Below are 22,744 nucleotides of genomic sequence, written 5' to 3'. Positions count from 1 at the left end.
TAATGGAGTCACTGAAATGAATCGGCATCATCATGATAGTGTAATTTTATGACCAGCACCTGTAAATTAAGAATAATTAAGTTGTGGGTTGTTTTACACAACCTTTCATTTTAATAACATTTTGAAATCTTGACTTATTTATTCATATCTGAGTTTACGTCTGCTACATTTTTCAGTTTCTTCCTCTGCATTTGTAAACCAATTTATGAGTAAGTTTTCTTTTGTACATTTTAAATATATACCCAACACATTAAATGTGTTGTTATCGTAATTTTCCTAAAGGACAAAATCGACATGTGCTTTTTATATATATATATGTCAAAATCATTTTCTTTTAGGCTCTCAGCAGCTTTTTTCTAAGAAACTAAATAAACAAAATATTCAAGCTTGCTACAATATGTTCTTAATTAAGATCTAAACAATTGTTCTGAAAATGAATTTTAACCCTTTCATGCCATAATGCTCTCTTGTGTTTGAGGTTAGAGTTAGGTGGTATTGCACACTTTATAATAATTATACAAATATTACTCGTTTATTTGATTAAAACATATTTTGTAAACAGGGGTTGATTGAAAGTGCATGTTAAAACAGTGCAAAGTTTGCTTTTTTAGAAACTGCACATGTGAAATGTAGAAAACTTTTGTGGAATTTTCATTTTTGTTTAAAGGCCTTTGGGGTAAAATCCTTTTACGTATTTTAATATCTACATTTGCCTGTTCGTATCACTGCAGAATGTCGCCTGAATTCCTTCACCAGGACATGTTTCACAGAATTGCATCCACTCTGAACTCGGTTTTGGTCCCTGTGATGGATGAGCTGGTGCTGCTGGGGAAGAACATTTAAACGGAGCTCCCAAACCAATTCCTACCCCAAAGCACTGAATTTATTGAAGGAATTTAGTCATTTAAATGAGAAATTGCTGCATTGCTGCTGATAAAGTAATACATTTATGTTAAAAATAAATTTAAGGGTTTTACTGATGATGTGATTAATATGTCACCAAATAAGGAGCTGTGACCTAGTCTGGAGCACCTCTTCATCCCTAGAGTGGCCCAGAAGATTCCAATGTGGAAATCTCACCCCTCAGTCTTAAACAACAACATTTCTGTTGTTCCAACATCACATATGAAAGTCCAGGAGAAACTGCTACTGGTCCACCTGAATGAATGAAAAAACACTTATCACTGTGTGGGGTTGGAGTTGAAGATGTCTGCTTCACCTGCTTCAGCAAACCTATAGTCATCTGGCAGCTTTCAGAATGTTTCTTCAGTTTATTCAACGCAACCCAACCTGATCTATTATGTACGAAGCTCCAGAAGACACCTGTTTTAAAGGCTATCTGACAAACAGACTTCATTTTGTGACTCTGCAGTTGTTGCATTTCAGAAATGAGACGGAGTGCAGAAACCTGGTGGAGCACTTTATGGAATGATGTGAGAAAAATTATCTCATCTGAAATGACAAAACAAAGGAGACGAATGTGGATTTTAGAATATGGGAGTAGGAGTAGAGGTGGATGAGGGATGTAGATCCATCAGTGATCAGCTGACCAGCCAACTGGGCTGGAGACAATACTGAAGCTGTAGAGATAGAGCAGAGTAGACATCCTGAGGAAGTCTGTCCAGAATCTTGGTGTGACCTTTGACCCATCCCTCACCCTGGATTCTCATGTCCATTCTCTTGTTCACTCTTCCTTCTTTCATCTCAAGAACATTGCTAAGCTGAGTCTCATTCTGTCTCGCTCTGAACTTGGGATTGTTATCCACACCTTCATCTCCTCACGCTTAGACTACTGTAACTCTCTTTTCACGTGTCTGAGCAGAACCTCCCTGAACCGTCTACAGGTGGTTCAAATGCCTGTGCTCGGCTTCTGCTTCTCCTTGGAGCTTCTAGAGTGAATTTTACAAAATGAGTATGCTTCACAACTAAGAACATGATGGGAAACATTTAGCATCTTTTGCACAAGACAGTAATTCAATACCATTGTCTTCAGTCACAGGTTTCTTCTGATCTGCTGCACATCCAGATCCTTCCTGGCTGCAGCTTGAACCTCCTTTACCAATTAGCTTAAAGACACTCAAGTTATATTTTCCCTCTGGGTTTAACGAAATACCTTTGAATGTAATTATATTTTATTTACAGGTATGAAAACTACAATGAATCTCCCCTAATTTCCTCCCAGCCATGATTACCCTCCCTCTAACTGATTCATTCTGTAATCTGCTGGAAGGAATTAGTGCAGAACAGGTTGCAAATGATGTCTGATGTGATGATGAGCACTTATTCAGCTCTTTATACTTCAGATGATCAATGGAAAACACAGTAGTCTGCATCTATTCCTTCTTACATGAGAGTCAAGGATTCATGTTCAACAATGAAGGGTTCTCCATAAAGGTTTGCACATTTTATTAATCATCAAAGGAAAGTTTAATGCTCACTGACAAGAATAGCATTAAATAATCCTCTCTTAATGCATCATCATCTCCTCAACATCTTATAAAGTTTTCAATTTTTACATGATTTATGATTAAATTTGCACAACATGGAACATGAAAGCTAGTATGTCAGAAAAATATCTGCTATAGAAAGCAGCAAATTTGCATTTTACTGATCAATCATCCCATTCCTTTTAGCCATTTAGCACCCTCCTTCAACCAGAGGAAATCTACAGAGAACTTGAAGATTAAAAGACTGATTACTGTTATTTTAAAATATGTCAAGATAATCTTTTGAGTTGATTAGAAATTGCAAACACAATGTTACTGAACTATAAAGTACATTTGGACATTTCATCAATTAAAAACGTGTCAGTTTCACCAAAATATGATCTAAACAAAATTAAGCATGAAAATAAAATTAAGAATTTTTCCCGCTTCGTAAAAATATAAAGAGAAAATCTCATATTTCCGCTCACATTTGTAGTTTTTCAAACAAAATAAAATTCTACTTTCGCGCAAAGAAAACATCGTTTAAACTTGATGTTGAACGTTACCATCGGAACTGCGCATCCTGGCAACAGGGACCTGATCCTCGCTCGCACACATCATTATTCTCAGTGAGCATTAATTCCGTCGTCATGATTATTGTTGAACCAGCTGCGGAACGGAAATGGAGAGCGTTCAAAAGTTACGCGAAGGAGAACATCCTCATCTTCGCCAGCCTGGCGGCCGTCGTTCTGGGTGAGTTTCTGACTGAACTGTAGATCTGAGGTTTAAACTCCCATCTGAACGCAGCTCTTCACGCAGGGATCGTTCTGGGCGTCGTGTTGAGAACCTACGTCATCCTGACGGATGAACAGCAGGAGTACATCAAATTCCCAGGAGAGATTCTGAAGCGGATGCTGCAGTTTGTGTCGGTTCCTCTGATCACCACGAGCGTAACGCTCGGTAAGGTTAAGGAAAACTTTAAACAACATGTTTATCCGTTAGAAAGATACAAAACACATTTATTAAAGAAAATACTTAAAGACAGAAAAGTAACTATTTTAGTAATCCACTGATAGAGATCGCAATCTTATTTCTTCAGTGCAATCTCTGCAGTTCTTTTCTCATGAATGTCCCTGTAAAGTAGTTGTTTTTATAGTTGTAGGGATATAAATGTGTGATTTTAGGTTTTTAAAACGATCCCATCAAAATCTGAAAAAATAGTTGTTTCGGAATCGGATTTAGGAGAAAAGCTGAGATTTTGTTTTTCTTGGTAAATCGTTAAAGGTGAAAATAGCGTTTTTGGCGCTGTTTTTATTTATTTTATTTATGCTTCAAATCTGTAACTTAATCATAGAATTGGTTAAATCACATCATAGGGCATAATTACTTCTAATTAATGTTTGATCTAAAATTACTTTATTTCTGCCACAAACAGCCTTTTGGGGTTTCTTTGTGGTTGGTTGAGTCATTCAAGTCTAATCCATTTTCCAAACAAACCCAGTTTGGGTGATAACTTCATTTTAACTGGAAACAGCTGTACTGGATCACAAAGCCTGGTCATTAACTAAACATATTGTGAACATTAAATTATGAGAAAATAAAAATATTTAAGTTGCCTTTATTTTCAGGAGCTGTAATTTCCTTTTTTTATTTTTATATTTTTTGTAACTAACTTTATTTTACTGATGTGTTCTGTATACTAACTGTGCTCACTGGCTTCTTCTGTTTTTTTTTTTTTTTTTTTTTCTTTCTCAGGAGTGGCCGGTCTCAGCATCAACACCTCCAGGCATATTGCTTTGCGTGCTACATTCTACTTCACCATAAGCACTGTGGTAGCTGTGACCATTGGTGAGAGATTAATTCTAAATGTCTGACATTTTTCATGCTTCTGTTTTTGAATTATTCACAATGGTAGAAATGTTTTTATGTATTTTTTGCAAGATGTTTTTTAGCAACTGGAAAGTTGATTTTATTTATCAAGTCAGTTTAAAGGGTTACCATTGTGCTGTAAAGTAAACAGAGAAATATTCAAGTAGTCAGCTGACCTCTTTCTTGAAGCACATCCTGTTGCTGAACCTAGACCTGACCAACTGCAGCAACCCCACATCATAGCACTGCCCCCACAGGCTTGTACAGTAGGCACTGGGCATGATGGGTGCATCACCTCATCTGCCTCTTCTTCCTGATGCGCCCATCACTCTGGAACAGGGTTCATCTGGACTCATCAGACCAGTTTTTAATAATGCGTCAGATAGTTCTTAAGCCAATTTTAGACATTTCTGCAATTTCCTTAGATGCTTTTTCTTTTTTCTTTTTTTTTTTGGCTTGATGCATGCCAATGATGCATGCCAATGATCTGACCCTTCTCAAACAGACTAACATCTTTTCCACAACCATCAGATGTGTCGTTCCACATGGTTGTTTAAGAAATGAGAAACAATTCATTGCACTAGTTGGGATTAAATACCTTGTTGTCATTTGAAAGATAATCGTCCATACAGTAGAGGGCACATACATACAATATTTTCTTAAATCCAGTGCCAGGCAGTGTATATGAGATAGCCTAATTACATGCAAAGCCAGATATTTCAGCCTTTATTTGTTATAATTGTGATGATTATGGTTTACAGCTTATGAAAACCCCAAATTAAAAAAACCTCAGACTTAGAATATTGTGAAAAGGATTCTTGGCACAAAGTGTCACTAATTAGTTAATGAATACAAAACAGCTGCAAAGCCTTTAGATGACCTCTCAGACTAAGTTGACATAAGTGGATTTTTGCACTAATCTTTCAAGTTTCAAGTGTACTTTGTGGTATTGGTATTGATTATGGACTAAAACAGGGCAGCGGCATATTCTTACTGAGACATGATGGTCTTGTCACAAAAATACAGCTCTTTCAGAGTTTAGCAAATAGTCCAAACCTCTATAATTACTCTGGAGAATTGTTTTTAGTTTGGTAAACGGTGTGTGTGTGTGTGTGTGTGTGCGTGCGTGTGTGTGTGTGTGTGTGTGTGCGTACGCGCGTGCGTGCGTACGTGCGTTCTACAGGTTTGACACTGGCCATAATCATAAAACCAGGGGCAGTAAATCATTTGGGTCAAGATGTCACAGGAAGTAATACTGATTCCTCAACAATTGATGCCTTATTGGATCTGGGCAGGTGAGATAACACTGTACATGTTAAATCTGGAACTGATTGCATTCCCCACCAAACTTAAATATATTTTACAGAACGATTGACATATTTTAAATGTTCTTCTGGCTCTCCAGAAACATGGTTCCACCGGATGTCCTTCAGGCTTGTTTCCAGCAGGTCTGTTGATTTTCAAATCCACCGTCTTACTCCGAGACAAATTTACACTTACATGACTTTTAATAATTTTTTACAGTACCAGACTGAAAAACCACAAGTGTTCGCCATTCCCAACTCTAGCCAGGTAATGTTGAATTTTTTTTGCCTCTTTACACACACACACACTCTCTCTCTCTCTCTCTCTCTCTCTCTCTCTCTCTCTCTCTCTCTCTCTCTCTCTCTCTCTCTCTCTCTCTCTCTCTCTCTCTCTCTCTCTCTCTCTCTCTCTCTCTCTCTCTCTCTCTCTCTCTCTCTCTCTCTCTCTCTCTCTCTCTCTCTCTCTCTCTCTCTCTCTCTCTCTCTCTCTCTCTCTCTCTCTCTCTCTCTCTCTCTCTCTCTCTCTCTCTCTCTCTCTCTCTCTCTCTCTCTCTCTCTCTCTCTCTCTCTCATTCACAATTACCACATAATCTGTTGTCTTGTTGCCTCAGAATTACACAGCAGACGTGCCGAGGGGTCACTATGTTGACGGTGCAAACACACTTGGCCTCATTGCCTTCGCCTTTGTGCTTGGACTGGCAATCAACTCTCTGAAAAAGAAAAAGGAAAATGTATTAGTGCTTGTTGCCAAAGCCATCAATGACATCACCAAAGCTGCCGTCAACTTGATTCTGAGGTGAGGTGGATTACTGTCATCTGATAAAACAATGTCAACTTTTGAATTCTGAAGCGTTTTTATCAGTGCATTCTTAAACGTATTTTAGCTTTGGGTTTTATTTTGAGTTTTGAAATGTTCTTGTTTCTATTTTAGATTCCTGCCAGTCGGAGTCTTCTTCATGATCACAACTCGTGTCCTCGAGGTCCGCGACTGGCAAACTACGGTGAACTTGGGGAAATTGATAGCTGTCATCCTCACAGGGTTTGTTGTTTTCATCTTCTTCAGTTCTAACTTTTCACAAATGTGTGATTAGATGCACTCAGCTCATTTCAGTCATGACCAAAAGTAGTCTAAGGCGGATAAATTCTGCCTCATAAGCAAACCATCGACATATATACGTATGCACATATGAAGCAAACATACCTTTAGAGGTTTGATCATAATCAGTTTTCTTTTCAGGACCAGGGACAGCTCACACCTCTAAGTTGTTTACTACTATATTAAAACAAAGTGCCTACAGGCAGTACAAACACATGTCTGATCTGTATCTTTTGACATCTAGAAAATCATTTTGCCTCTGAAAAAATAAAATAACATGAGCTCAAACCTAATGTGATATAAGATTTTTGTTTATGTAAAAAAATCCTAAATTTTCTTCATTTGTAACTTGTGTAAGTGGCATCAGGTGGTTCTACAGTGTCACAAACAAAACAAAACTGTATAAAATTATCAGACGGTAAACAAGTTTGAAGCTCTTGATGAATGCCACGGGTTACTTTTATTCTGGTCATTTTTTAGCTCTATATTGAATTACTCATTTTAAAATGGTATGAAGTGATTAACACATCATCACATTTTCAAATCTGAAAGACGATCAATGTTGCATAGATGTGCAGATCGTATCTGTCACATCCATTGGTCCAGACCTCTTCTGTCGAATGTTAATGTCTTTGCACAGTGGGACATCAAAGTGAACGTGGCTCTTTTTCATTTAAAACTTTATAAACAGCCAGAGTGGTTCGCAGCTGAGTGTGAAGAAACTGGGATGAGAATCAGCTCCTCTGAACCCGAGACTATGGTCTTGAGTCTGAAAAGGATAGAAGGCCTTCTCTGGGTCAGGGACGAGGTCCTGCCCTGAGTGGAGGAGTTTAAGAAGAAGAAAGAAGAAGAAAATATCTTAGTATATTGGTGTCTTGTTCATGAGTGAGGGTAAGACGGAGCATTAGGTCGATGGGCAGATTGGTGCTGCGCCGTACCGGTCTGTCGTGGTGAAGAGAGAGCTGAAACAGAAGGCAAAGCTCTCAATTTACCGGTCGATCTACGTTCCTACCCTCACCTATGGTCACAAGCTTTGGGTCATGACCAGGGGCATAGCACCAAATTCTGGGCCCTAGGTACAAGTCTTCTAGGTGGGCCCCCATGCTCAATTACTTAATATCTCTCTTACACATTTTTTGTCATGCTATAAGACAAGATAATAAATATGATCTTAGTTTAACCTCTATATTGAGCAAATACAAATGCCAGCATAATAAAAGTGAAATGCCCAGACTTCACATATAATTATTTTTATTTGCCAACAATGTGTTCAAACAAAAATCCTGGAATTTATTTTCCAGTAAATGCCCACTGACGGGTCTTCATGTTAGCAAAATCACTTATGAGATATTTAAAGTCCAATCCTTTGGCTAATTGGCTTCAATAGAAAGAAGAGCTAGGCTGTTCAGTCTATCCTGGGACATTGTTGATCTCAAATAATTTTTCACCAGTTTCAGTTTGCTAAAAGCCCGTTCACCCCCAGCAACAGTCACAGGTAGTGTGCAAAATATCCTCAGTCCAATACAAACTTCTCCAAAAATTCTCTGTAATTGCATCCTGTATGGCATTAAGCAGCTCAAGAGGAGACCGAATGTGTGGAAATGTGGCACCATATATTGTTCTCAGGTGTAGCATCTCATTCTCAAATTCAGCTGTGAGATCCTTGTAATATTTTCTCATCAGTGCCTGGCATGATATCTTCATCTGCTCTTTGGTCATGTCTATCATGGTTCATGATGTTAAGCTTTGCTGATATGTATTGATATTAAATACATATGACATGAAATAAACCAGGTTCTCTCTGTGAATGTAATGTACTCTAAATTTTATAATCCCTGCATTATCAGCCAAATTATAAGATTGTCCGTTTTCAAGATCAAATATAAAGAAATTTAAAATAGTCTTAAAATATCTAACCAAGTAAATAACAATCCTTTAACACCAGTGTCATCATGCTATACGAAAAACAGTGGCAGCTTCCCATTCCTGAGATTACCACGAATCCATCGATACCAAGTTTGTCCTGGTCCATGACTGGGAAGGAGCTGAAATATCCACACAGACTGAACCTGTTTTTACTGCGAGGTCCGCGAATTAATTGGCGGCGGCCGCCCGCGATAATAATTCTGATTAATATATATATATATATTAATTAGTGTTTTCACTGATAACACTAATTAATTTATATTTGATCTTGATGGTGAAACTAAAGGTGTTTAACACTGAACACCTAACATGAATGCAGCTTCTGAGAGCTAGCTAATATCAGCTAAAACTGTTCTGCTGCTGCTGGCGCTGCTCACCTTCCTTCTACTTGCTTCTGTTCAATTAACTTTTCCTCCTTCTCCTTCTTTTCTTTTCTTTTCTGGAAGCCAGATTTCCCTTTCTTGGGAAAAAGACATGACTGACTCTCCTGCCTCCAGCTCTGGCTGTCGGCATCTGCGATGTCTCATTAGCTGGCCGCAGGTGTGGACTAAACCACTTTGCACATTTTTAAGGGGTGATGGATGCCTCAGAGATTGTTCAGTTATTATTTTTAAGGCGAAATTCTGTTTCTTAACCTCTTTATCCAGGTAAAGGGAAGTTTATTAAGACATTAAGTAAGTTGGGGGGAAACAACAACAACAATAAAAACATTTTTATTCAAAGCTGTCTCAGGGCCCCTCTCTGCAGTGGGCCCTGGGTAAACGGTACCCTCCCCCCCACCCCCCCACCCCCAGTCCGACGCCCCTGGTCATGACAGAAAGAAAGAGATTGTGGATACAAGCGGACAAAATTACTTTTCTCCCCAGGGCGTCTGGGCTCTCCCTTAGAGATAGGGTGAGAAGCTTGGTCATCCGGGAGGGGTTCGGAGTAGATCCGCTGCTTCTCCACATCGAGAGGAGCTAGTTGGGGTGGCTCAAGCATCTGGTTAGGATGCCTCCTGGACATCTCCCTGGAGAGGTTTTCTGGGCACGTTCAACCAGGAGAAGACCTAAAGGAAGACCCAGGACACGCTGAAGGGACTGTGTCTCTCTTCTAACCAGGGAACACTTTGGGATTCCCTCGAAGGAGCAGAAACAAATGGCTGGGGAGAGGGACGTCTGGGCATCCCTGCTAAGGCTGCTGCCCCCATGACCCAACACAAGATAAGAATATGAAAATGGATGGATGAACTTTTTTAATGTTTGTGTTGTGACCAGTCTCATCCAGATGTATTTGACACCAGACAGTATTTTTTTCAGGCTCATAATTCATGGAGTCATCGTCCTGCCCATGATCTACATCCTGGTTACGAGACAAAACCCCCTTAAGGTCATCCGGGGGGTTTCTCCTGCACTGCTGACAGCTCTGCTCATCGCCTCCAGGTCCGTTTATCACCACCACTGGTTTTTATATTTACCTCAGCACCGTGATATGAGAGAGATAAAATGTTCTGGGTTTCACCTCCATTCTCTAAGTTCTGCCACGCAGCCTCACACCTTAAGCTGCTGCTTGGAAAACAACAAGATTGATGGCAGAATCGTCCGCTTCATGCTGCCCATTGGAACCAATGTCAACATGGACGGGTCGGCGCTTTACGAGGCGGCCGCCACAGTTTTCATCGCACAGTTGAGTCACATCTATCTGGACGTGACTCAGTTGTTCACCATTGGGTCAGTTTTTCAGTCCAGACAAGATAAGTGATCAATGATTTGGAGGAATATGTAGGGAAATAAATGTCATTAACATTTATATAATGTTTTCTGTGCAGTTTGGCAGCTGCCATTGCCAGCGTCGGAGCTGCAGGGATCCCAGCGACTGGAGCAGTGACCACACTCTTCGTTCTGACCGCTGTCGGCCTGCCTGTGAGGGACGCTGCCCTCCTGGTGGTGACCGAGTGGCTGCTGTAAGTTCAGCAATGCTTTAAATCAGGGACAAACAGAAAGAATGTTTTGAAAATAAAAACTTTTAGCTACTGTAAGTCACACCTGGCACTCATGTGGAAGAATCAATCTTGTTTCCTTCTTGTAGAGACCGATTCAACACGGTGATTAACGTGTTGGGAGACTGCATCGGCGTTTCTCTTGTCCATGAAATGTCAAGACAAGAACTGGAGAAAATGGACAAAGAGGACATGGAAACTGGAAGGTGAAGACGCTTTTATCCTGTAATTTCATCCTTATTGTTTTTCAAGATAAAAGTTTAAATCTCTGCCTTAATTGGAAGTATGGTGGGAATTATAGCCGTTTAATTATTTTTTCTAATAAGTCAGTTCTGAGATTATTTAATTTTCAGAAACTTATTTGGAATGACCCACTAGTTGTTCCCATTATACTAACTCAGAGTTATTTGTTCTAATTAAAAATCTGTTAAACAAATCAGTAAATCCGTGATTGTACGCGTTTATTTCATGCCCCACTGACGTGTTTAGCTTTGTTTTTGTAGGACTTTAAACAAACCACCAGAAGAACCACAAGAAGAAAAATCTTAGTGGGAAACCAGACACTCCTTCAACGACTCTTTTCGCAGCAAATAAAGACTTCTGCAGACAAGTTCCAGCCTTTTCTTGTGCATAAATTAACATTCAGGTGCTGGTCATAAAATTAGAATATCATGACAAAGTTGATTTATTTCAGTAATTTCATTCAAAAAGTAAAACATATATTAGATTTATTTATTGCACACAGACTGGATAATTTCTAATGTATATTTATTATATTGCTGATGATTATAATTGACAAATAATGAAAATCCGTAATTCAGTATATCAGAATATTAGAATCAATCATGAAGACCAATGCAAAAAAAAAAGCAGTTTAAGAAATGTTGGCCATCTGAAACGTATGAACATGAAAAATGTTAGCATGTACAGCACTCAATATTTAGTCGGGGTTCCTTTGGCATGGGTTACTGCAGCAATGCTGCATGGCATGGAGTCCATTAGTCTGTGGCACTGCTCAGGTGTTATGAGAGCCCATGTTGCTCCGATAGTGGCCTTCAGCTCTTTTGAATTGTTGCGTCTTCCTCTTCACAATAACCCATAGTTTTTCTATGGGGTTAAGGTCAGGTCCTTAAATCAGGTCCTTTGGCAATGAGTGCAGGTGCCAAGTTCTGTTGGAAAATGAAATCTGCATCTTCATATAGTTGGCCATCAGCAGGAAGCATGAAGTTCTCTAAAACTTCCTAATAGATGGCTGCGTTGACCTTTGACCTCAGAAAATACAATGGAACAACACCAGTAGATGAAATGGTGCCCCAATCCATCACTGACTGTGGAAACTTTACACCGGAGCTCAAGCAACGTGGATTCTGTGCCTCTCCTCTCTTCCTCGAGATTCTGGGACCTTGATTAAAAAGGAAAGACAAAATGTACTTTCATCAGAGAACTTAATTAGAACCACTCAGCAGCTTTAGCCCAGGTGAGACACTTCTGATGCTGTCTCTTGTTAAAGAGTGGCTTGGCACAAGGAATGCGACAGCTGAAACCATGTCTTGCACACGTCTGTGCGTGGTGGTTCTTGAAGCACTGACTCCAGCTGCAGTCTACTCTTTGTGAACCTCTTCCACATTTTCGAATAGGTTAGTTCTACAATCTTCCCCAGGGTGCAGGTATCTCTTGCTTGTACACTTTTTTCTACCACATCTTGTTCTTCCCTTTGCCTCTATTGATTTGCTGCAGCTGAATCTGTAAGGCCTGCGTTCGTTTTTTTGCGGGTTTCTGCGTTTCGTTGATAATAATCGAGCCCTTGTTCCAGTTGATTCATTTTCTTTTTGTAGGAAGAACATTCAGACTCCACTTTGGTTCTTTTTGCCTTCTCAATACTCAGATTCGTTTGTGAAGCTCAGTTGTTTTTTAAGTTTGCTCACCTCCTTCAAAAGATCTTCCGTGATTTCTTGTTTCTCACAAGCGGGTGAGTCCTGCTGGACTTTCTGAGATCGATGAGTCTTTTCTTGTGGTTTAAATCATTTTCAGAGGTTTGCTGTCCGTCCCCATCTGAATCAAAATGAATGATTAAGTTATAATCCATCTCTGGTTCTTGTTGGCATTTATCAAACCAAGGCTGTTTTGTGTTATCAGACGTGCTGTTTCCAGGCATTTCTGTGTTTATGTGTAAATATTCTTGTGTTTCAAAGAAATCTCCAAGAGTGCAATGTTTCACAGAAGAGGTCTGTCTTTGTGTGTTGACAGGGCACTGTGAGCGTTTATGTCTGATTCTGTCACAAAGGTCACATGATTACATGAAATTATTCCGTCAGCTGTGGTGTCATTCTATGTATTCACTTATCAAGGGACCTTCTGCTGCAGCAAGCGGAGCTCTAGTTGCTACGCACCTGAGGAGTTTTCATACATTGGTCGCCTTCATTAATATTCTTTGATGGACGGTAATGCAACGCGAACAGCAGTGCGCAACCCCACAAATTATACATCAAATCGACCGGCTCGGTCGTGGTTGGGGTGCTTTTTCTTTTCTAAGCAATTCGGTTTAACGTGGTGAAATTAAAAATAGTTGAAACATATTTTTATTTGAGTGTGTCCACTCTAAATTTACACAATTAATCAATTTAAATGTTTTGCTGGAATTTTCAAGTTTATGAGTGTCTTACCCCGCCCTACGTGAGAGGCTCATCAGTAGAAAGCAGATGTCATAAATAAAAATTCAAATTAAATGCTCAGCTAATAGTTTTACTCAGCGTAAACTACGAGTGGGAAGGATGATCCTTCTGTGCACCAGAAACTATTTCTGCTCAGCTTACAGGTTACTGACAGATGTCAACCTCCATACTTGATGTATTTTTACTTCATTAGATTACTACAGGTAACATTTTATATCCAGATTATGAAATTACTTTGAGATGATTAAAAAGGAAGAGTTTGGCCGGTACTTCTCAAGAAAAGATACAGCAGAAATGGCAGTTTTACGTGAATCAAAGACTTATTTTATAGAAGTGAGAATAGTCAATATGAGAGCAAGTGCAGTGGAGCAAAAAACTATTTAGTCAGCCACCGATTGTGCAAGTTCTCCCACTTAAAATGATGACAGAGGTCAGTAATTTACATCATAGGTACACTTCAACAGTGAGAGACAGAATGTGAAAAAAAATCCATGAATTCACATGGCAGGATTTTTAAAGAATTTATTTGTAAATCAGGGTGGAAAATAAGTATTTGGTCAATAACAAAAATTCAACTCAGTACTTTGTAACATAACCTTTGTTGGCAATAACAGAGGTCAAACGATTACTATAGGTCTTTACCAGGTTTGTACACACAGTAGCTGGTAATTTGGCCCATTCCTCCATGCAGATCTTCTCGAGAGCAGTGATGTTTTGGGGCTGTCGCCGAGCAACACGGACTTTCAACTCCCTCCACAGATTTTCTATGGGGTTGAGGTCTGGAGACTGGCTAGGCCACTCCAGGACTTTCAAATGCTTCTTACGGAGCCACTCCTTTGTTGCCTGGGCGGTGTGTTTGGGATCATTGTCATGTTGGAAGACCCAGCCACGTTTCATCTTCAAAGCTCTCACTGATGGAAGGAGGTTTTGGCTCAGAATCTCGCGATACATGGCCCCATTCATTCTGTCCTTAACACGGATCAGTCGTCCCGTCCCCTTAGCAGAAAAACAGCCCCAAAGCATGATGTTCCCACCCCCATGCTTCACAGTAGGTATGGTGTTCTTGGGATGCAACTCAGTATTCTTCCTTCAAACACGACGAGTTGAGTTTATACCAAAAAGTTCTACTTTGGTTTCATCTGACCACATGACATTCTCCCAATCCTCTGCTGCATCATCCATGTGCTCTCTGGCAAACTTCAGACGGGCCTGGACATGCACTGGCTTCAGCAGCGGAACACGTCTGGTACTGCAGGATTTGATTCCCTGCCGTTGTAGTGCGTTACTGATGGTGACCTTTGTTACTGTGGTCCCAGCTCTCTGCAGGTCATTCACCAGGTCCCCCCGTGTGGTTCTGGGATTCTTGCTCACCGTTCTCATGATCATTTTTACCCCACGGGATGAGATCTTGCGTGGAGCCCCAGATCGAGGGAGATTATCAGTGGTCTTGTATGGCTTCCATTTTCTGATAATTGCTCCCACAGTTGATTTTTTTTACACCAAGCTGCTTGCCTATTGTAGATTCACTCTTCCCAGTCTGGTGCAGGTCTACAATTCTTTTCCTGGTGTCCTTCGAAAGCTCTTTGGTCTTGGCCATAGTGGAGTTTGGAGTCTGACTGCTTGAGGCTGTGGACAGGTGTCTTTCATACAGATAATGAGTTCAAACAGGTGCCATTAATACAGGTAACGAGTGGAGGACAGAAAAGCTTCTTAAAGAAGACGTTACAGGCCTGTGAGAGCCAGAGATTTTCCTTGTTTGAAGTGACCAAATACTTATTGTCCACCCTGATTTCCAAATACATTCTTTAAAAATCCTGCCATGTGAATTCATGGATTTTTTTCACATTCTGCCTCTCACAGTTGAAGTGTACCTATGATGAAAATTACTGACCTCTGTCATCATTTTGAGTGGGAGAACTTGCACAATCGGTGGCTGACTAAATACTTTTTTGCCCCACTGTATTTGGACAAGAGAAGAGACTTGTTCAGAGAAGAGTGTTGTAAGAAAAAGCAGTACAAGATCTGATCATAAACCAACAATTAATGCTCTGAAATGGACAAAATACATCCAAAGTCTTTTTAGCTGCTAGGGAAAATCCACTGCAGAAAATAGGGCTTTTTATTGTTACATTTATACAAATAAACTCACGAACACAGACGTGAGTAGTAGAGGTTGACTTAAAGAGCAAGTAACGTCTAAATTAACTTTTTTTTTTTGCTGATGAACTGTATAAATGAATGTCTAATAGTGTTTTAAATGTGTGTATTCATTATTTTAGCATTTTGGTGCATTTTCTTTAAAAATTAAAAATTCTGCCTAAATACCACAGCATAGCGCCACCTTCAGCTTGAAACACAGTTTGAGTCATTTTGAAAATGCTTTAGCCATAAACCAGTAGAGTACTACGTAGCAGCTCTGTGTCAAAGTTATAAAAGCATCGAGAGTCTCGGCCACGCCTTGTGGCGAGTTGGGAGCTGGATTTGCAAGCGAGTGTAGGAGGGTTTGCAGTAGTTCAGCATTAGCATATAGCATTAGCATATTATAATCTTTAGCATAGCTTTTAGTGTTATACATACTTATTTAGTGTTAGCTTGGCTGTTAGATATTGTAGTTTAGTTAGTGTTTAGCTGTTAGTGTTATTAGGAAAGTAGTTCGGGTTTAGTGTTCCACGTCGTGTTAGTATGGTGAGAAGGTGTAGTGTAGTTGTCAGGCGCGCTGGTGAGTGGAGCGGAGGTGACGATCCACACGCTGGGGTGGAATCAGGCACACAAACCGGGACAGGTAAAGTCTTTTAATAAGGAACACGCTGACATGGAAACAATGAGCCAACAAGAGACACAGAACTGAAGGGGTTTAAATACATGAGGGCATGGGAGCTTGGGTGATTGGAACACGAGAGGCAGGTGGGAGCAATTAACAGAGACACATGACTGAACAGAATGGGGAGACAGGACAGGGTGTGACAGTACCCCCCCCCCCCCCCCCACCAAAAGGGCGGATCCCAGACACCCATAGGAACACAGAGCAGGGCGGGAGAAGGGGGACCCGGAGGGAGGGCCGAGAGGGACCGAGGGACCGATGGAGAGGAGGCAGGGACCAGTAGAGTCCGGGGGCCTGCATCTGGGGCAGAGGAGGAGGCGACGACGGGCTCTGGGGGGCCTGCGTCTGTGGCAGAGGAGGAGGTGACGACGGGCTCTTGGGGGCCCTCGCCTTGTGAGGGCAGGACTGGCGGTGACCAGAGGCAGAGACGCCAGAGGAGACGTCCTTGACTTCTGGACTGGAGGCGGCGGCGACGATCTCTAGACTGGAGGTGGCGGCGACGACCTCTAGACTGGAGGCGGCGGCGACGACCTCTGGACTGGAGGCGGTGACGACCTCTGGACTGGAGGCGGCGGTGTCGACCTCTGGACTGGAGGCGGCATCATCGACCTCTGGGCTGGAGACGGCGGCGTCAACCACTGGACTGGAGACGGCGTCGTCGACCACTGGACTGGAGACGGCGGCGTCGACCACTGGACTGGAGACTACGTCGACCACTGGACTGGAGACGGCGTCGACCACTGGACTGGAGACCGTGTCGACCACTGGACTGGAGACGGCGTCGACCACTGGACTGGAGGGGGCGACCACTGGACTGGAGGGGGAGACGTCGACCACTGGACTGGAGGGGGAGAGGTCGACCACTGGACTGGAGGGGCAGACGTCGGCCACTGGACTGGAGGGGGAGACGTTGGACTGGAGGGGACATTGGAAAGGAGGGGACGTCGGACTGGAGGGGACGTTGACCTCTGGACTGGAGGGGATGTCAACCTCTGGACTGGAGGGGACGTCGACCTCTGGACCGGAAGGGGCGTCGACCTCTGGACCGGAAGGGGCGTCGACCTCTGGACCGGAAGGGGCGTCGACCTCTGGACCGGAAGGAGCGTCGACCTCTGGACCGGAAGGAGCGTTGACCTCTGGACCGGAAGGAGCGTCGACCTCTGGACCGGAAGGAGCGTCGAACTCTGGACCGGAAGGAGGGTCGAACTCTGGACCGGAAGGAGCGTCGACCTCTGGACCGGAAGGAGCGTCGACCTCTGGACCGGAAGGAGCGTCGACCTCTGGACTGGAAGGAGCGTCGACCTCTGTCGGCTTCTGGTCCGGAGGCACCGGCTTCTGGTCCAGAGGCGACGGCTTCTGGACCTGGACCGCCGACTTCTGGACTTGGACTGTCGGTTTCTGGTCCGGAGGCGCCGGCTTCTGGACCGCCGACTTCTGGACCTGGACCGCCAACTTCTGGACTGGAACCGTCGACTTCTGGACCGGAACCGTCGACTTCTGGACCGGATCCGTCTACTTCTGGAGTGGAGGCGGAGCCGCTGAAGACGGGGCCGCTTCCTTGGCTGAAGCAGCCGGACTGGGCTCTGACACCTGGACAGGCCGGCCTGGGGGAAAAGCCTTTTGGGTCACCGCTGGGTCTGGAGCTGACTGAACTGGTGGCGCTGGTAACTGGAAGAGCAGGGAGGATAGATTGTCCAGCTGGAGCTCCTGGAGACTGAGGCTCTGATGGAGTTGGGGCAGCTCAGCTCGAGGACCGGTGAGCTCTGCTGGGTGGACTGTGGGCTCGATCCTTTGGCCCTAAGACGAGGGAGCTGCTGACTGGACCGAAACCTTCTCCTGATGATTCGGGGAGGATAGGGTGTCCAGCTGGAACTCCTGGAGGCTGACGAGCTGACGGATCCGGCCAAGCTCCGCCTGGAGACCGGCGAGCTCTGTCAGCTGGGCTGTAGGTGTGGTTCCTCCGCCTGCAGATGGCGGAGGCGCTGATTGGACCGGAGACGGGACTGCTGGTCTGACTGGGGGCGGGTCCAAGCTAGCGTGCCGAGCCGAGGCAGCGGCGAGCTCGCAGCTCTGTCCTGGGACAAGGGGTGACGGTGGAGCCCAGCATCCTTCCCAACGCCGTGGGCCAACTCTGGGGGAGCACACAGCCAGTCTGGTGCCCACATAGCAGGAGCGGTCCATCTGCGCCTCCCCGTCCAACTCTCCATCCGGCTCCGGGAGGGTGGAGAGGATCCCTGAGGCCCGGGCACGGCGGTGGCGTACGCGGCGAGGGATGCCAGAGGAAGAGGAGCCGGCCACTGGTCCGCGGCGAGAAACTGGAGCAGGTACTCCTAGGGATAACCTCCCCACTGGATCCTTCTGTGGGTTGGCTCATTCTGTCAGGCGCGCTGGTGAGTGGAGTGGAGGTGAGGATCCACACGCTGGGGAAGAATCAGGCAGGCAGACAAACTGGGACAGATAAAGTCTTTTAATAAGGAACACGCTGACATGGAAACAATGAGCCAACAAGAGACACAGAACTGAAAGGATTTAAATACATGAGGGCTGGGAACTTGGGTGATTGGAAAACGAGAGGCAGGTGGGAGCAATTAACAGAGACACTTGATATAACAGAATGGGGAGACAGGACAGGGTGTGACAGTAATGGGTTGTGGTGGCTCCATGGGGTTACACTCCTTTCCACTGGACTTAGAAATTAGGCTCCAGTGATTGCACGCAGTCGGTGTACTGGAAATCAGTCAGCTCCCTGGTGCTGTAGTTTGCAACCAGCATTTTACCCGTGATTCCTTCGCCAACATGATGGAGTTTGAACTGGGTTATTCTGCACGTCTCCGTTTGAAGAGGGAGGCCGTGCCCACCGTGGCTCTTCCACGATTTAGATGCAGCCTACCGACTCTGCTCCCCCACCATGGCGTGCTCCAGTCTGAGGTGAGTAAGCTAAATAAAAATTTTTAACATCTTCTAAAGACAATTCCCTACCTAAATGCAAAGTTTGAGAGACCTGGTTCACTTAATTTAGCTAATATCAGCCTGCACTGCCTTTGGGCTGATTTGTCAAGTTCACAAAATGTGGAACGGGATGTAAGGTTAGAATCAGCGGCGAATCGGAACATATCTCGAAGCCCTGGCCGACGAAACGGTCCACATGACTATTACTGTAAGGCTCGGAGAAAATTTGGGTTGTTTTTGTGTCAGTCGGTAATTCTGCAACAGTGGCTCTAACTAACGCAGCACTAGTTGACAGACAGCATTACAGCGTGAAATCCAGCTTTACACCACAGCGTGACCCGGTTCTGTAAGGAATTCTGTTCAGGAGGTCACATTTCAGGCTCTCTTCACATCATATGTGACTGACTTTTACGGTATAACAACGATCACACACTAGGAATGTTATGAAGCGCCTATATAGGACAGTTTCTTTTGTATATTATCTATGACTTTATAAACTCCAAAAACAATGTGCTTATATTTTTTTTTTCAGCCTAAATCTACCCAAGACATTGGCAGTCAGACTGATTTAGTAGTCTGCAAGAATGCACTTGTCCAGGCTGACGTGAAGCCTTACCGGCGTAGCAAAGGTGAATTATTTTTAATAATCATTTATGTAAACATTTTATTATCACCTTCTAGTTTTAATTTGTTTTACAGATTATTGTTATACGTGATTTTATGCTCTTTTAAAAATGTATGAATGTGCTTCTTCTTTGTTTTTTACATAGACACCCAGTTTAGAGCTCCCAGCCGCTGTGTGTCTTGTGACACAGAGACCATGACGGAAATTCCTCTTCCAGAAAGTCCCAGAGCAGCGTCCACACCCCTGAAAAGACCAAGATGTGAGGTGTCTGCTGTTGATTCCAGCCTCCACCTCAGTGACAGTGCAAGCTCAGTGAACTGTTCAAGGTAAAAAATTAAAACATTTCAGAATTTTTAAGATATTAACAATTAAATAAATGTATGTGATTACATCATGACATCATGAAGGAGGCTACTGATTCTGCCCCGTGACACTTGGTGGTGACGTGTGAGCTGATTCACCTGGTAAATAACTTTCATTAAATATTTTGTTCTTTGCTATCAAAAGTAAATTAACTAATAGCCTGCATTATTGCAGGACACTCAGCAAAATATGGACTCTACACCATGAGGCAGGCACACATTAATACACATAAGGTGAGCAACACCACATATTATTATTACTGTACACTGTCCTGGATTTGTTTTCTTTCTGCATCTCATCATTAGCCTGGCTGATCACCTGATAACTCATGTCATCTGGTTATGACAGCATGAGGATGTCCTCACACACCTGTAACCTATCAGCTCATCTGGCAGAATAGAAAGAGGAGACAACACCACATCTACTGTTCCTGGAAAGCCTTCAGCCATCCTTTGATGACTGAGAACCTCCATCAGCTCTGTCTCCTGTCTGCCTACAATTATTATAATAAATATTGTGTTTGACAAGTTTTTTGTGCTGCCAAATATCTCATTTTTATTCCAGTTTTGATATTTTAATGGATATTTATAAATTACATTAATTGAATTATCTCATTGTTGCATGTTTAACTAGCTCTATTGTGATGAATTAAACTAGCACCTCACTGTTAAAAGTTTGCTTTAATTTCAAGCATGTTTAAGTATTTATGGACATGAACAAAAACAGGAAATATATAAATTGAGATTTATTTAATTAATTTAACAAATAAGGGGGAAAGAGTCATTGAAAGGCACATTCTTCTGGAAGCTCCTGATCCTGACGACACCAGCAGGAGACCAGCTGCAGACACCAGAGGATCACCTACAACCAAGAGAGCAGCTGGTATCAGTAAATAAATAATGAAATCAGGGCAGTTTTAGTGGGCTGAACACATTACAGAATAATTTTCTCATGGGGTAGTTTCATAACTTTCTCTGCAGCAGACTGTAACTTAAGCCCAGGGCTCCTGTAGAGCTGCTATCCAGCACGTTTCAGTGGTTTTCCTGCTTTAACAGGTTAGATTAGCTGTTAAGCAGCTCAGCTAGTTGTTGTTGATTAAAACCAGGTGTGTTGAAGCAGATAAAACTCTAAAACATGCTGAATACTAGCTCTCTAGGGCCGTGGAGCCAAACCCTGCAACTAATCTAATGCTATGGCTAACGGCTACTTACCATTCAGAGCTGGTTCTGTTGGGTCGGTTCCGCTAGTTTCAGGCAACTCACAAGCTCAAAACAATAAGGCTCAGGTCCGCTTGTCTCCTCCAAATAGACTTGGTCCCTTTCTTCTCGAGTGTCTGTGTAAGGAGGGGGAGAAACTTCCTCCACTTCTAATGACTGCTCAGAGTGAAGGGAGCTAGCATCGTCTAGTTAGCCATCGTCTTCGTCACTGCTGCAGCTCCGCCCTCTCGGTCCTCCAGGCAACGCCTACTAATGTTGCAGTTTTTAAAATTGATACGTGGGTGGAGAAGGACTCTGAGGCACACTTGACCTGCTCTTTAAACATCGGGCTGATATATACTATATTTGTACACCGGCCTTGGCCAGTATTTGTCCTTAAAGAGCAAGTCACTCCAAATCAACTTTTTTTTTTGCTGATAAACTATATGAATGAGTGTCTGATCGAGCTGTACACACGTGTAGTCAATAATTCAGCACTGTAGTGCATCTTTGTTAAAATTTCAATATTCTGCCTAAAACTGTCAGTGTTGCATCGTCATCAGGGAAAACTCAATTAAATCTGCGATTGCTTTTGACTGAGAGGTACATTATGATGTCACATTGTCGTTGGCTCACAACGATATTGTGACATCATAATGTCATTGTGTACCTCTTAGCCAATAGTGATGGCAAATTTAAATTCTGTCACGGTCTGGGGTTTTTTCACACACTAATTGGTGTAGAGTCTCATCTCTCCTCTGCAGGTGGGCGTGCCTGGAAGTTGGGAGGCTGCAGGTAATTTGCTGATTAGCTGGCCAGGGATATTTAAGCTCCTGAGAGACGCCTTCACTTCGCTGGATGATTAACTCAACTTGGGTATTTCTCCTAACAGCCAAATCCAAACTAAGCTTTGATTTTGAGAATTTCTGGGTTATGGATTTTTGATTTTTGAGATCTCTGTGTTTTTGACTGCTTGTTTTGCCTCCTGCAGATATCACCTATCAGTTCACCTCGTTTGCTGCTACCAACCTGGTTTCTTCACTGTCCACTCGTCTCTCAGCGTCCTCCTCTGGTCTCCCCACTCCAGGCTGCCCACCCTCCCTCCTGGATCACCATTACCCTTCATGCTCAGCTCCCTCCTCATTTGGACTCCAAGCTCATCAGCCTCCCGTAAGCCTCCTGCCCTCCCCAGACCGGTCACTCCTCCCTCTCTCACGAGGTCTCACCTCCAACCTGTAAGTTCCATCAGATCCAACATTCAGATTTCCGAGTGCCAGACCTAACTCTCCCTGTTCCTCCAGGATTCTCCACACCCGAACCTCGCTTCTCTGCCGAATACTGCTAGACTTCCTAGCAGCTCCTTCTGTTCTCCTTTTCTAATAAATTGTTTTTTGCGATCTTCTTTGACTCTGTGGACTGATTCTGTATGTCGTGGGTTAGGCATCTACCACACAACATGACAAATTCAAATGCAGTGCAGAATTTTTACCTGATGACGGCATTACACTGACAGTTTTAG

General features: G+C 43.1%; 1 protein-coding gene across 1 annotated transcript; it reads left to right on the top strand.

The window, feature by feature from the left end:
* Positions 1–74: 74 nt before the first annotated feature.
* Positions 75–22,622, top strand: LOC107384424 (excitatory amino acid transporter 3-like). Its single transcript, XM_015957703.3, has 17 exons — positions 75–3,179; positions 3,246–3,386; positions 4,182–4,274; positions 5,479–5,590; positions 5,701–5,743; positions 5,820–5,867; positions 6,211–6,395; positions 6,531–6,638; positions 9,920–10,042; positions 10,136–10,330; positions 10,429–10,563; positions 10,689–10,805; positions 11,103–19,670; positions 19,812–19,992; positions 20,074–20,130; positions 20,204–20,262; positions 20,378–22,622. The coding sequence occupies exons 1-13, from the start codon at positions 3,077–3,079 to the stop codon at positions 11,146–11,148; spliced, it is 1,449 nt and encodes a 482-aa protein (XP_015813189.1). The 5' UTR covers positions 75–3,076; the 3' UTR covers positions 11,149–19,670; positions 19,812–19,992; positions 20,074–20,130; positions 20,204–20,262; positions 20,378–22,622.
* Positions 22,623–22,744: the final 122 nt, after the last annotated feature.

This window comes from Nothobranchius furzeri, chromosome 11 (genome assembly GCF_043380555.1).
Source record: "Nothobranchius furzeri strain GRZ-AD chromosome 11, NfurGRZ-RIMD1, whole genome shotgun sequence".
Lineage (NCBI taxonomy): Eukaryota > Metazoa > Chordata > Actinopteri > Cyprinodontiformes > Nothobranchiidae > Nothobranchius > Nothobranchius furzeri.
This window is presented reverse-complemented; position numbering and strand designations above follow the sequence as displayed.

What these genes read in the sequence shown, in the direction of transcription:
- LOC107384424 (XM_015957703.3), top strand. Translation starts at nt 3,077, where the DNA reads ATGATTATTGTTGAACCAGCTGCGGAACGGAAATGGAGAGCGTTCAAA. An exon ending in TTCAGGCTTGTTTCCAGCAG is followed by an intron (nt 5,744 to 5,819) that starts GTCTGTTGATTT and finishes AATTTTTTACAG; the next exon opens with TACCAGACTGAAAAACCACA. An exon ending in GAGGACATGGAAACTGGAAG is followed by an intron (nt 10,806 to 11,102) that starts GTGAAGACGCTT and finishes TTGTTTTTGTAG; the next exon opens with GACTTTAAACAAACCACCAG.